This window comes from Kryptolebias marmoratus, linkage group LG17 (assembly GCF_001649575.2).
Source record: "Kryptolebias marmoratus isolate JLee-2015 linkage group LG17, ASM164957v2, whole genome shotgun sequence".
Lineage (NCBI taxonomy): Eukaryota > Metazoa > Chordata > Actinopteri > Cyprinodontiformes > Rivulidae > Kryptolebias > Kryptolebias marmoratus.
In genome coordinates, this window is record NC_051446.1 from 4,396,664 (window position 1) to 4,412,172 (window position 15,509).

The 15,509-nt window shown below is 39.6% G+C and overlaps 2 protein-coding genes across 9 annotated transcripts in view; one reads left to right on the top strand and one right to left on the bottom strand.

Annotated features, from left to right (window-relative positions):
- Positions 1–5,991, top strand: part of cep85l (centrosomal protein 85, like) — a 20,711-nt gene extending 14,720 nt beyond the window's left edge. For 3 of the 6 annotated variants that reach the window (XM_017432758.3, XM_017432759.3, XM_037981075.1), the window contains 5 exons: positions 1,096–1,247; positions 2,058–2,175; positions 2,258–2,308; positions 2,918–3,086; positions 4,673–5,991. In XM_017432758.3, the coding sequence (XP_017288247.1) occupies positions 1,096–1,247; positions 2,058–2,175; positions 2,258–2,308; positions 2,918–3,086; positions 4,673–4,839 (657 nt within the window). In that variant the 3' untranslated portion in view covers positions 4,840–5,991. Of the gene's footprint in view, positions 1–1,092; positions 1,248–2,057; positions 2,176–2,257; positions 2,309–2,917; positions 3,087–4,672 lie in introns of all 6 variants that reach the window. The other 3 variants (XM_017432760.3, XM_017432756.3, XM_017432757.3) reach the window with 1 other exon arrangement.
- The window catches only part of gopc (golgi-associated PDZ and coiled-coil motif containing), a 26,300-nt gene continuing 15,954 nt past the window's right edge, over positions 5,164–15,509 (bottom strand). The window contains exons 7-10 of one of the 3 annotated variants that reach the window (XM_017432761.3): positions 13,820–13,984; positions 13,576–13,744; positions 9,751–11,273; positions 5,164–8,595 (exon numbers count right to left, since the gene is read on the bottom strand). In XM_017432761.3, coding sequence (XP_017288250.1) covers positions 11,173–11,273; positions 13,576–13,744; positions 13,820–13,984 — 435 coding nt within the window. In that variant the 3' untranslated portion in view covers positions 5,164–8,595; positions 9,751–11,172. Of the gene's footprint in view, positions 11,274–13,575; positions 13,745–13,819; positions 13,985–15,509 lie in introns of all 3 variants that reach the window. The other 2 variants (XM_037981077.1, XM_017432762.3) reach the window with 2 other exon arrangements.

Sequence of the window (15,509 nt, forward strand, 5' to 3'; positions counted from 1 at the left end):
CATTTGTAATCATCAAAATTAAACGAAATAAACATTTGAAATATATGAGTTTGTATGTAATGTATGAATATAATATACAAGTTTTACTTTTTAAATGGAATTACTGAAATCAATCTACTTTTTCATGATATTCTAATTTTATGACCAGCACCTGTATATTACAGTGTAGAGGACGGTGATAATGCAGACAGCTAGGCAGAGGCAGACTTTTGTGTGAAGATGTAAGTTCCTGTTCTAAAAGACTTGTGTCTCAAACTCCCAAAGGCAGCGGATTCTTGATGGATTTGGTTCTGAATATCAAAATCAATGCTATTGTTTTCAAAGAGAATACACCCGAGGAACCTTAATAATGGAATTAGTACCAGTTGTTTATCAGTAAGAGTGAAGATAGGAGGTGTGGCTGGAATGTTTGCATTCCGTTGTCTTGTTTTGTTGATGTTGAGCCCCAACCAGCTGTTTGCCCTCAAGGCTGCATCAAGAACAACCTGGAGGTCATGTGGAGTGTGAGAGGCAGGAACAGTCATCCACATGCTGCAGTTCAAGGATCCTCACTCTCTCTGGTGGTTACCTGGAGCCTCCTGATGTTGAAGACGTTGCCATTAAGTTTGTAGGCTGTGATCACCCCACTGTTGTCCTCTGGATGATGCATATGGGAGAAATGTTGGTGCTAGGACACACCCCTGCCTGATCCTTGTGCACACAGGGTTAGAAGCTGACTCTTTTCAGTTTTTAGCTGGCTTGTCCATTGTGTATGGAAACCAAAAATACTTCATAAATGAAAACATGTTTGTACGAAAGTGATAAATTACTCTTACACACACACACACACACACGCAAATGGTATACATTAGAGCCCATTTCAGGTCCATTTTAGTTTGTGTAATTAATTTCCTTTTGTAAATAGGTTGCTGCCTCATCAGCTTTTTGTTTTCTTTATTAAATCTGAATTCTTAAGGGGGTTTTTTCTTGTCCTTTGTGTGATCTTCATCCTTGGGTCCTTAATACATAAACTGTGACACATTGCACCTTACAGCATAAAAACAGTAAAAAGGTGTCCGAGTCCAGTAGTATTTATCTCAGTTGTCTACTCAGCAGGAGGAGTTCCAGCTTAAAGCCAAGGATTTGAAGAAAACTGTGTTCCAGTTAAAGAAAAACATTGAGGAAGGATGTGCTCTGCTTCAGGGGAAAGATAACATGATTGAGCTGCAGGCCCAAAGGGAGAAGGAGCTGAAAGAATCTGTATGCAAGTAAATACTTCACTCATTTCTATCTTCTTGGACTTCTTCTGATTTGATCTGATGCTGAGATAAACATCAGTACAATACTTGTATATAACAGATCATGTTGTCTGTAATAAATGCATAATATCCTTTTCTTGGATGAAATTGTAGTCTGTTCCCAATCAGCTGTTCATGGGATTGTTGGTTAGTTGCATTTGTAGATGATATGAAATTTTTATTTTGGTCAAATGAAAATGTTTCCTGTTAACATAAACATATTCATCCGGTGATAGAGCATTTACAGCAATATATGGTTGATGCTGCCAATTACACCAGAACCTGGAGTCAGCGAGAGCAGATCACTTCTTACACAAGATAAATCCAGCTTAAACCGTCCCTAGGTGTGAGTTGTCTGTCTCTGAGTGTCCCTGTGATGGACTTGGGACCTGTCCAGGGTGTCCCCCGTCTCTCACACAGTGACTGCTGGGGATAGACACCAGGTCCCTGCAACCCATAAAACGGGTAAAGAAAACGAAGGGATCCTCTAATAAAACTAAAGCTGTTGTTGTTAAAGGTGTTTTCTGCACCACTTTGAGCTTGTTTTAATATCCACTCAGACAGACACATGGATGTATTATTTGTTCATCACTTCTCTCTGGTGTGTCCAATAATTGTTTTCACATCATTAACAGTTTCCCAGAAGTCCTTCTGAGTGTCACCAAAGGACCAAAAGCTGTAGAAACAAGCTTTTAATCTAACCAAAATCATCCAGTGTTACTGAAGTTCTGTTCAACCCCAGTCCTGAGTAGGTTTTCTCTTTGCCGTGTTTTGGTACAGTCTACAGAAGAAGGTGCAGCAGTGTCTGGATGATGGGGTGAGGTGGCCCATGCAGGACCTGAAGCGACTCGAGGTGGAAAACTCTGAACTCCTGCAGCAGCAGGATCTCAGCAGCAGGGTTAGCATTCACAACACATGCAGCTAAATAAAAACAATTCGGGTCCAAAGGTATTAATGTGTTTTTCCTTGCCCCCCTCTAGCTGCTCAAGCTTCAGAAGGAGGAGATTCAGAGACTGAGCTCACGGCTGATGGTACGTTCATTAACATCATGCATATCTACATTATAAGAGCAGGTCTCCTGTTCCCTGCTGAACAAACATGGACTCCTCTGGACCTCATAAGATGGATCTGGAATCAAGCTGTCCGCAGCAGACTCTTTACTCCTGGAAGTTCTGAACCTTAGACTTGTTTGTCCAAAACATCCCACAGATCCTTGGCTGGACTGAGCTTTAGATATAAACCCCAAGAGCTCCATCGTAGTCTCTATGTGCCCCAGTTAGCAGATTAAAGTTTAAAGGTCACAACAGGACAATAAGAACAAGTGTGGCTTGTTTGAAAGAGTGTCTTCTCTCTAAAAGGAACAGTTAGCTGCTGTAGCCTTTACAAACCTCACCACGACTGTTACACTAATGTATATTAGGATGGTAATTTATAACTGAAATACCCAGATAGGTGATTTATGGATATGCTATTTTTCTAATGAAATTATTTTTAAATGCCACTGACATTCAATTTTAACGCATTTTAATGCCATTTAAGGCCTTAAATTGAACAAAATTCATTTACTGACATAATGATTTTTAATGCCCCTGAAAAGTTAATAATATGTCCATCGAATTACTGCTTTCTTTGTGAAACAGGATAAAAGTTTGTTGGCACATCTCTCGTCTGAAGTGAGGATATCAGAAGTGGACCGGCTGCTGAGGGAAATGTCCCTGGTTCTGCTGGACCTGCAGGGTCTCTGCAGCATCCTGGCTCAGAGAGCTCAGGGGAAACAACCCAACCCTTCTGTGCTTCTTGCAATGAAATGTAAGAGAAACTATAACAGACTTCATGCTGTTCTAACTTATTGTTCTAAAACCTGTGACCACATCACATGGTGTCTACACCAGCTGGACAACAATTAGGCTGGCCTGCAACTGTCGGAGACTCAAACTTGTAAAACTGTTGCAGTCTCATTGAGAGGTTTAAATGCAAGCTGTGCAGCTGCATTTTGAACGGACAATATTTGAAAATGATGGCTCATTTCTATGTGCACAGCTTATAAAACTGTATTCTAGGTCGTGCACATGAATCCATCACCAACACCATACCTGCCTCGGCCCACTTTGTATCCACATTGGCACCAGGACAGCTGGCACAGATCTGGTTGTGTGTAACCTCTCAAGGAGTGGGAGTACTTGAAAGTACTTTCTTCCTTTTTACAGAAAGGCATTTTTTTTACTTTTATATAAAACTGTACATTTTGTGGATGGAATTTTTATCCTAGACCCAAACAGGCATCCATTGTACATTTGGACAACTTTTTGAACTATATTTATTGATTGTACTGTAATGGCATATGTGTCAGATGAATAGATTTTGATCCTAAATTATCCAAAGCTACATTAAATAAGGAGAAATTTTAACTGAACATCACTTCACATAAGAAATATTGGATCTTTTCTTCTGGCAGGAGTTGGGGTTAACAGGTGCTTCCTTTTTTATTTCTGCTTTAAATTTATTAAGGCATCAGTACAGTATATTTGGTCCTGTCAGGATTGATCAATAGTGTGTTATGCCTTTAAAAGGTCTTGAGAAAAAAAGATTTTTAAAACATAGTTCAAGCAACAAAAATGCTCTGACACTTAAAGAAAATAACGTTTGAGACATTTTTGAGACTCCCTCACAAATGCCTTTTGCCACCTGCTCTCCACCAGTTGTAACCCAGTGAGATGCTGGTTCAACCATCAGTTTTCATTTAACATCAGGGGTGTAAGGAGATCTTCTGCCACAAGATCTGTCATCAAGTTAAATACTGTTTCTTAAAGCACCATCAAGTTGCAGTCAACTTGACTGTGTGGTGAAATGATCAATGAATATGTCTCCACCACTTCGAATCGTATGTTCAAACAAGTCAGGAACCGGGACCATGTTGAGAGCAGCTCCGTGCAGAGAGGAACATTTGTACATTTATTTAAAACAAAACAGACTTAATGACAAGTTCATTGGATGATTTGTTGACTCCAAAGCTGAGAAAATAAAGTTTGAACCTCTCTTTGATCTGTTCGAGTTGAGAGGAAAAGAGTTGAATAAACTTGGAGGTGAAACAAAATCTGACTGTACTGTTCATTAAGAGCCCCCTCCTCCTGCCCTCCATACAAGCTTTTATAATAAGTTTAATAATCTGTGCTTATCAGTGTTTCTTCAAAATATTGGTCTTATCTTGTGAAACAAGTGCTTCGTTACACTCCTAATTGACATAAAAACTGTTACTTTTCATCAAAAAAAGTAAATAATGTTCAAAAGTGACATACTTTGTTGGGAAGTTATTAAAAATCACAAACTGTTTGCTACAAATCAAAGTTAAACAGGTCAAACGTACCTGTGCTAACCTGCTTGTTGTCTCTGTCCAGCATTCAGTGTTCCAGCAGATGAGGGGGGAGCCACAGATGATGGGGGGGGAGACGAGCTGAGCTTCAAGCTGCTGCAAGTCAGCCGGCTGAGAACAGACATTAATGAGCTGAGGACAACCATCTCAGACCGCTACCTTCACAATCTGGGGGAGAACTGGGCCACGTAGAAAATCCAAACCTCCACTTCTGACCCACACAGAACATTGAGACCCCACCCAGTTCTGAATCTGCTCCCCGACCTCAAATCCAGAATCATAGAAACTGTTCTTTTCATTGTAACACAAACCCCAGCTATGCAGTCAGAGGTTGGTTTCGACTGGTTCTGTCCCATCATGCAGCAGGGAGGAGGGGCTTGGAAAGGAGTCAGATGGATCTTCACATATTAAAGAAATAAAGTCTGATGTGTTTGGTAGTTTTCAGTTGTGTTGTCCGGGCCACTGGATGACCGGTTCCTGTGCAATCCATGCTAAAGAGATGCCATCTTAGTTCAGTTTATTCAGTTCAGTTTATTTAGACAGCACCAAGTCACAACAAAAGTTGTCTCAGGGCACTGTACAGAAACATACACATACAATATAAAAGCTAATTAGTAAAAGTTATCTATCTAAGGAAGCCAGCAGATTGCGATTAATCTTCACTTCATCACAGTCTCCCATCCTGAGCAGCACATTGGTGACAGTGGAAAGAAAAACTCCCTTTTAACAGGAAGAAACCTCCAGCAGAACCAGAACCAGGCTTAAGACAAGTGGCCATCTTCTTCAACCAGCTGGGGTTAGAGGACAGGAAAGAGAGACAGACAAATACAGAATGACTGGTCCAGGTGTAGTTTCTGCTGGAAGAAAGCCAAAGAAAAACATGTTAATGATAGAAATAATTACAGTAGAGCAAGTAAAGACAGCAGCAGAGTGAAGAAATGTGGTCAATTTGTCCTCCAGCAGTCTAACTAAGGGATAGCTCAGGAAATACAAGCCAACCCTAACTAGGATGTATCAAGACTGATGAAGAGAATGAGCAGATTTTTGGACATTTTGGGTAAAACCAGTTGACTCTATTAAATTATTAAATGCTATGTTTAAGCTATCACTTTCAACATCCACATGAATATTAAAATCCCCCACTATTATGACTCTATCTGTATTCAATAATAAGTCAGACAAACAATCTGAGAATTCAAACAAAAATTGAGAATAAAGACCTGGTGAACAACATATAACAATAAGTAAAAGTGTTTTTTCTGACTTCCATTTTGGATTAGAAAGACTGAAGGTCAAAAACTCAAAAGAATTATGAGTAATAATTGGTTTAACATTAATCAATAATCTTGACTGAAAAAATAACAGCTACTTCTCCACCTCGACCTGTTTTTCTAAGAACATGAAAGTTTAAGAGGAGTAGGTTAAATTATACTAACAAAATCCTTCTGTTGTAGCCAGATTTCTGTAAGACAAAATAAATGAATATGATAACTAGTTATCAAATCATTAACTAACAGAGATTTAAAGAACAGAGATCTTATTTTCAATAATCAACATTTAATGATTTTATTTGTTTGTTCTGGTGAAGTAATCGTGTTTATTTTTGTAAGATTTGTATTATTTATTTATCTAAAGATTTTTGGTTTATTTAATTTGAGCCATGGGTGAGCTGACACTGTTTCAATGGGGGGTTGGGTGGGTAACAGAAGAGAAGCAGCAGAGGCGTGTGAGACTACAACTCTGCTTTCTTGGCTAGACCCTGGATTGTCAATAATTTGGAGGACTAACAAAATCAGCCAAATTCCTAGAAAGTCTTTTTAATTTAAAAGAAATAACTTTAAAAAATTTAAGAATTTTATATTCACACATTCATACAGCACTCTACTACATCTCTACAAGCTAATCTGAATAAACCATACTATAAAGCCTAATCAGCACTTAAATGGGGCACACATTGGAGGTAGTGAATGTGTCTTGCCCACATTTTGACGTGGGACTGCTGCCAGGAATTGAACCTCCAACTATCTCATTGGAGGATGACTGTTCATTTTAATACTAACATAAATAAATTTATACCTTCAAGAAACATGAGAAATTATGTAGAACTACTAGTTTATTTAGTTTCAGCCCCTGTTTTTTAGCCCAGAACCAAGTGGGGCAGGCTTGTAGTGTACTGACAGGTATGCACAGAAAACACACTCACAGCTCAGGCACCGCCTCAAGTGGAGGAGTTTAAATGTCTCTGTGTTTCCTCCATCACATGTAAGGTACTGAGTGATGGATTGGAGTCCAGCATACAGGGGACGCAGTATTGCATACCCTCTTCTGGTCTGTTGTGTTAAAGAGGGAGCTGGGCTGAAAGGAAAAGCTCTACGTTCATACCCTCACCTATGGCCAAGACCTTTGGGTAGTGACCAAAGGAATGAGATCATAGATACAATCTGAGGGAAGTGAAGTAGAACCCCTGCTTCTCCACATCGAGAGGAGCCAGTTGAGGTGGCTCAGGCATCAGATAAGGATGCCTCCTGGACACCTTCCTAGGGAGGTGTCCTGGGCATGTCCAACTGGGAGGAGACCCTGGGGAAGACCCAGGACACACTGGAGAGGATATGTCTCTCTGCTGGCCTGGGAACTCCTTGGAATCCTACAGGAAGTGCTGGAAGAGGTCCAGCTGCTGGACAGGAGAGTTGGGAAGCCCAAGGGGAAGAACCACGTTTTAACGCTGTAGGAGGAGGGAGGAGCTTAGTCTTTGTAATGTTGCTACTAAATTAGAAAAGAGCAGCACCCTCTCATATAGATTGAAGACCCTGATGATAACCATCCTATCTTCCCTGTAGAAATTATGTTGCTGTTTATAATCACAGTAAAAATTCAAAAGTAAAGATTTCACATTTGATTTATTACCTACATGTATTTTTATTATGCTAAATAGCATGTTTGACTTCCAAACATCCACCCACCTTAACTGGGGTTACAATAATAGAATTGTGGTGAGAAGACACACATTCCTTGTATGTTTTTCTAATAGTCTTAAGAAAACGCTGCCTGTGTCAAGCTGTCCTTTATTGTCCACAAATCAGTAACTCAAAAAATTGTGCGGAATAAAAATGTTTAAACCATGTGAAATGATCATTAGGATTTGAGACAGCTGTTGTGTTTAAACAGCATTCTGTTTAAAATTGAAATTACTTCAGCCAATGAACATTTACTGTCTCAAAACAGTCTGCAGAGTACGAGTTAAACGTCTTAACTTTCAAAAATATATTTTTTCTTAATCTTTACCTGTCAAAGTCTGATTTATCCCTCATTGAATTACACCCAATTCACATCTTCAACATTTCAAGAGACAGGTACAGGGCCCAAGCCACCTGTCACACCACCTTTTTGCTTTTAGGACAAAAACAGTGTTTTCCCCACTGCAGCCTCCCTTTTTCCTTTTTCTGCACTGGAACAGATCCCTGTACATTTGGCAAAATAAATGTGATTGACTGAATTCATTTTGATAAGTGTGGGTGTGCAACAAGAACAGAGCCAGCAGTGATTTTACATTTATTTCTTTTTTGTTCATTTACATGTATGACAAATATGTGTTGTCCACTGGCAGTGAAGATGTGACATCACATAGTCTCTACATACCCTTCTTCTTCTACATGTTGGTCTTCAACTAAATCAGAAGACGCTGATGCCTCCTTTGCCTCCCCTTTCTGCCTGTGTGTCTCTAGAAGTCAGGTGAAGAAGCAGCTAGAGAGACTGAACTGGAATAAGGCTGCAGATCCAGATGGTGCCAGTCCTGTAAGGCCTGCGCAGAGCAGCTCTGTGGGATTCTGTAGTACCTCTTCAACCTTGGCCTGACGCAGGAGAAGGTTCCAGTGTTGTGGAAAACCTCTTGCCTTGTTGACTACCTCACAAAGTTCTCTACCAGGGTCCTGTACTCCACGTTCTGTCCATCTATGACACAACCATCAAGTGATCAAAGTCCTGTTCATGTTTTTCAGAAGTCACACCTATACCCCAGATAGCATCTGCATTACTACCCTTGGGGAGATTTTATAAAAAGTGTACAAATATGTGGGTCTTTGGCTGGATGATGGTCTTTCTTTTAAAAATTTTTAAAAGTGGGCATTTAGAAAAAAAAGCTGAACCTTAGATTAGACTTTTATTATCAAAGTCGGGCCTGCTTTCAGATCAAATCTGCTCAGGCTACATTTTAAATGCTTATTTATTTGCTGCTTCATCAGCACATGATCTGTGGATCATAGTTCTTTACGTTTCTTAACAAATTCCTTGTATAATACACATCATTGTGTACTTTACATTCTGGTTTCTTGGCTTTTGTTAAGCCTAAAGAAACAATAAGACTGGCCTATTTTACATACAAAGCTATTTTAGGTAAAACTATCCTATTAGCGTACTTTTTTAATGCTTTTAAAGACGTGTTATGAATTGTGCTCCTACTGGTGACTTGTTTTTAGAGTTGCCAGGAGTTTACCTGAATATGGTAGAACAGCTTTCTCTTCATTTTGCACCTTGGACATGGAATAAACTTCAGAACAAACGAAAACTTTATGCTTTTGTCTCTTTGGGAAGTTTAAAGCTCTGGTAGTTTTCTGTAACTGAAGAGTGCAAGTTCTACTCTTAAGGTGGGCTATGTTCTTGTCTTATGTTGATTGTTTAGTTTGATGTATTTTGATAATTTTAATTTTTTGCTTGTAACTTTGTAACAGTGTCAGGTCTCCCTTGAAAAACAGATGTTAATCTCAAGGGAGTTCCTGGTTAAACTAAATTGAATCAGTATTATCTGAGCACTTGTCTTTTACATTTGATGCTTTTTCTACTCAAAATGCTCCAATCCAACAAATAAAGTCACAAAAGAATTAAAAAACAAACAAACAAATAATCCCCAACTCTGCTCACTTGTAGACTTCATTCAGAAAGGACAGCAGATTGCAGCCTATTAATGGGAAGTGGAGAAATAAAATCCAAACAGAAAAACAGCACTGGCACATTTAGAAGAGAGGCATGTTCAGTTAAGTTGTACATCAGAACAGGAAGACCTGAAACTTTAGGAACCAAAATAAAAAGATTACTAAGGCTGCTACTTACTGTGATTTGTCAAGAAAACCAGGCAGGCTGATTCTGACTCTTCATCAGACATGATTCCTGCTTCAACAGGCAGGTGGTGTCAGTTTTCAGGGAGGAGACCCTGGGATGGACCCAGAACTCTCTGGAGGAGTTATATATCCTCTGTGACCTGGGATCTCACAAGTCCTCCTCGACTGGTTTACTTCCACGACCCAACCACAGATAAGCAGAAGACAGACGGATGGATGGTGGATAGAATGTCAAAATAGTCTCTTTGAGGATCTTTCCATTGAAACCTTGTCACTGAAGACTAAAGGGTGTTAAAAGTTTTGATTGTGGTTCCAAATGATGAGCAGAACCTTAAAAACCTACTAAATCCAAACAACAGAGGAAACCTGACAAATATTAAAACGGTGTTTGTCAGGCTGTAACTAGATTCAAACTTAAGCACACTGACAGGAAGCAAAGTGCTTTTATTTTACAGGCAAAGGAGATTTGATTAGACAGTTGAGTTTGTGTAGAGACGATATCTGGACTTCAAAAACAACAGCCGTCAGGTCTAACTTCAGTCTGATTCAAGGTTCAGGTCAAATCTCCAACAAATCAACCAGCCGGAGACAATCTTTATTAATGAATTCAAAACAAACACTTCAAAATCCTTTCAATAAAACCTTATGTCAGATCAAAATGATGGATCAGAATCAATCTGTGGGTCTATGGACAACATGGCTCCTGACTGGGTTCCAACAGAGCCCGTCCATTTCAATACACAGACGTGATGATTGTGTTGACCCCTGACCCCTGAGGAACATGAATGAATAAGGATCCTTGTAAAACAAACCTACCCAAGCTTGTCTCATCTAAGCTGGACGTAACCAGGCAGGGTTATACAGATATATAATGTGCAACACGGTATTTGTTCTAATTTACTCCATAAACAAGGAACAAGAACAAAACGTCAATAATTGGACAAAATGTAACAGGTGAGCACTAGGGAAATGACAGAACAGAGATGACAACTTCCATGTCTTTGAGACATTTTTTAGAAAATAGGAAGCTAATCATTTCAAACTTAAGAACTAAAAACAAGAGATTTTAAATGTTTTCAGTTTAAAAGAACATCTATGAAGATGGTTAACAAACTTGCAAAACAATCAGGGAATCTAATTTCATTGTCAGATTACTTTAAGACATGAAGAAATGTTAACAAAATAAAGTAGAACCCTCATCAGTAAAAGTGTCCACTGAATAAAGAAAAAGCTGTTCATCTCTCACAACAGCTGCTGACATCCTGTCTCATCCTGTCCTCCAAGCATGGACACCAGGACCACCGTCAGCTGACGAGTCCAACCCCAGACTCCATGACCCCAGAGCAGAACTGGGAGAAGCCCCCCCTTCCCCCAGATCCATTTCACTTTGTGTCTCTGAAAGCTCAGGATGAAGCTATGAAGAGCAGTTTGAAGGAGTCTCCTCTGGGTTGGTCTCTATGGAGAGCTCGGGGTTTCCATTCTCTGCTCCATTTCTCAGGGTCATTTTCTCCAGAGCTGACAGACAGACAGACAGAGCTAAATCAAACTGGAGCTCTGCAGAAATCAGGCGCCCCTGACCTGCTCTGAAGGAGGCCCCTCCTCATATGACACAGAAAACTTTAATTTTAACTGAGGGGAAAAAATGGTTATTCCTCTAGTTCTAATTTAAAGACATTATTATTAAAGACAAACAATTTGTCCCTTCTGTGGTGGACCTCTCCAGGGGAACCCTGACCACTGGAGATACAATACCTATAAAAGGTATTCACCTCCTTATGGCTGTCATAAATCAATCATGGTCAATATAAAATGGGCTTCTTTAAAAAAAAACAATGTAAAGGTGAAGTTAAATAAAAATCTGTCATGTATGCATAAAAATGTACCCCCTTTAAAGTCCTAATTCAACTCAGAAAAAGGACATTTGAAAAAAAGACACATCAGAGGATGCATACTTTGCATTTTTGGATTTCCAAAAATTCTTCTGTATCCATGTGGTATAACTCTGTAGAAATTAGATTTCACCTTGACAATAAAAAGTTTATATTGACCATGACAAGCCCTTATTAAGCAGGTTAACTCCATGTTGAAGCAGCAGAATAAAGGCTAAAGTTGTTCCTGTGGAGGAAAACAGGTGAGATACCAGTGTATTCATCATCACCATCATCATCTTCATCAGCAAGTCAAACAGCACAGTTACAATCATGTTTTACTTCATATTTATGGTAACAATTATGAAATATAGAGTGCATTTTATGTTCACAGTGAAGCCCTATTGTTTACAGAAGAAAGAGCTGAACTTCCTCTAAAATAAAGTTCTATATTTTACAAATAAACCAGGTTTTCTATTTATAAATAATTACCGGGCAGATTTTAGGCATAATCATTAAATGTTCTGCTGAAATGAAACACTTTGAAGTAAAATTACCAACATTTATGAAAAGTTTGGCATTTTGACACTGAATTGTTGAAACTTTAGTAACCCAGGCCAAGCCCACCCACCACCTTTCACACCAGAGTTTTAAACTAAGATCTGATGAGGATGATGAGAAATAGAATTGTAGCCGTTTTGGTCAAATGTGTAAAACAAACGTTATGCGATATCTTGTGATATTGTGAGATGTTTTAGGGCTTTCAGCATGTGTTAGGCATGACTCTCATCTATCACCACACCAAATTTAATTCAGTCATTTTAAAACTGACAGAGTAATCGCTGAAGTTATTGGCTAAAGTCAGTCAGTTGTCCTTCCCTGACTTGACTCCAAAAGTTAATCCATTGTAGATGTACAAGCAATGATTATTTCCTGAAGGTTTCACTAAAATCAGTCAATGTCAATACTCCAGTCAAACAAGCAGAGGAAGGTACTAACTAAACCCTCAGTATCAAAAAATGCATGGCTAGTTCAGTAAAAGACCCAGAAGCTTTAAGACCAAATCATCTGTATGTAAAAGACTCAGCTGTTCCACAGTGATCCTGACACTTGGATCATGGCAAGATCAAATATTTAGCCAATATCTGTGATATATGATCTCTTCACACTAGCACACAGCCTGCTGGGAAGCTAGGTTTAAGTCTTTCTCTTTTTTTATATAGCTCGTCACCGAAGGCGAAAAAAGGAGTGATAATGTTTCTGCCTGTACCATTAGCAAAGTATCTCATAAACCACTGAATGGATTTTATCTGAAACATTCAGAAAGTAATTATTGTATGTCCATCAACAACTGATTAACGTTTGAACTCAAGTCAATCATGAACTCTTTGAATCAACTGTGTGTGAAACATCTCATAAACCACTAAATGGATTTTATTGAATATTTTAGAAGGTAATCTTTAGGATGATCTCTACAGCTGAATAACTCATCTTAGAAATCTCAGAAATGCCTACAACTCAGCCAATTTTAAAGATATTTTGGTGAAATTTGATGTGGTAGTAGATGAGTGTTGTCCTTAACACATACTTTGATTGCAAAAGAAAACTATGAGGGTGGGGTCTGTTTATACTAATATCATAAGTACTGCAGTACGACCACATGGCCTTTGACTTGTGCAGTGTTGTTTCATTTTCACTCCTCTACTGGGTGATTATCTGTGTTCTCAGGGAGCACAGACTGAATAAGACTTTAGATGTTTACCAATGATAAAACATTATTACAGCCATATTAATCAGTAGATCATCAGGAGGATTTCTACCTGTTCTGGCAGTGATTGTTCCCACTGTAGTCACTGTATCCTAAATTATTTTTAGTATTCAGAGCACATCAATCTGAGTTCTTTTCCGTTTTACTTGTATGTTACGGTGGTATAAGTGTTGAAACTCACCCTGCAGGGATGCTGAGCTGTTGTTGGGGGGTGCAGCACCACTGCTGTCCTCCAGTTCATCCAGGTAGAGTCGGTACCGATGGCCACTGTCATCCTCATACTCCACATTTTCATCATCACTGTCCACTTCTGGAGCCACATACACCACCTCGAACTCGATCTGTCCTCGCTGACACACACAGACAGACAGTGAGTGCTTCTCCAGCAGCTACCAGGGAGATGGTGTGTGTGCAGTGTGTGTTACCTGCTGGGACAAGATGGTGACAGCCTCTTTGTGTTTTGCATCTCTCAAATTGATACTGTTGACAGCGAGAATGGCATCTCCCACATGCAGACCTCCGCACCTGTCTGCAGGCTGACTGGGATGGATCTCTGAGATCAGGATGGGGACACCGTGCTCCTTCCCCCCCTGAACACACACACACACACACACACAGATAATGTCAGAAAACACTCAGCATGAGCAGAATAACAGAGCAGGGCTGTTCGACCTCATCAAATAATCAAATTCAACAAAAACTCCTTCATAGAACTGTTAGGTCCATTTAAAAAACAGCATAGTCACTAGAAATAAACGTAGTTCTGTCAGACCAACAAACACCAGCGCACCTGACCCGTTAGACAGCAGCACACCCAAAACTCTGCTTTTCCTTTCAGGTTTCCCTGAATGAAAATCAGTCAGGAAACCATGACCCCATCTGCAGGTTTCAACAACTGTCAGCAGAAGCTGCTAATGCTTCCCCTGAAAACTCCTCTGACAGGATGTAACTTCATCTGTTTACGAAATAAACAAACCAAGGAGGGACAGAGTGTCCAAGCTGCACTGGGAACCAGTCTGACTTTGTGCCAAGAATGCAAACACAGCTCTTGCTTTTGTTCTACAGGAACCGGACAGCACTTAAAAAGGACTCCTGGGCCTCATTTAGAAATAGTTGTGTGAATTTTCTACTGAAGGGTGGCATACACTTTAAATCAAGAAACTGACATATACACAAATAAATTCAGATGTATGTGCATGAATCCAAGCACATTTCCTTTGTACATCCTGATCAACATGGGACTGACCCCTCCCTGACACACCTCCATTTACAGACACAGGTAGATGTTCTGATTGTGTGCCAAAAATTCATTTCTGCATGAAGGATCACTGAATGTGGGTTACAGATGCTCCTGGATGAGGCAGTGGAATGTAAAACCATTGTGTTTGGCCCATTATTCTCCGGTGTTAGCACCGAGTGTAAGAGCTGGGAGGAGGGAGGAGTGATGGGACAGCTGCTGTGGTCAGAGCAGCAAGCACCTGCAGAAGTTAGGAAGAACCAGTCAGACAAAGGTGGAAGCAAACTGGTGATCACTGCCCATTCCTGTTTAGACACCACTGACATGATTATACACACTATTAATGGAAATGAATGTAGAAGTGAAGTGGGGGCACACTCAGAGGCTTTACACACCTGCTGATTGGTATAACTACAGTACACACAGAGACACTCAGGGCTGTGCTAAAGCGCTTCAAACTGGAGTTTAAAGAACAAAAAAAACAAGAAGTTACTCACTTGAACAAATCTACATGCTGTACGGGAAACCATAACTCCACAATTAACAAATTATTTTTGTTGACTCTGTTCCATGATGTGAAAATCACTTTTTTGACCAAAAGTTCAATAATCTGTGATGCACAGAAGTGCAACAAATTAAATCTAATAGTAATTGTTGGATGTCTCAGAAAGTCCAGACAAAATGCTAAATCAGCCCATTTCTACATCAGCTTGAATCTGATGAGTCGGGTTGCACAAGCATCATTTTTTAAGCTTATAGCAGTCCAACTTCAGTTTTTCAGTGGCACACTTCACACATGTGGCTTATCAGTTTATTCAAGTGTACCAAAAATCAGGTTATATTGGAGATTTAAGGATAAAACCCTTAGTCTATACATT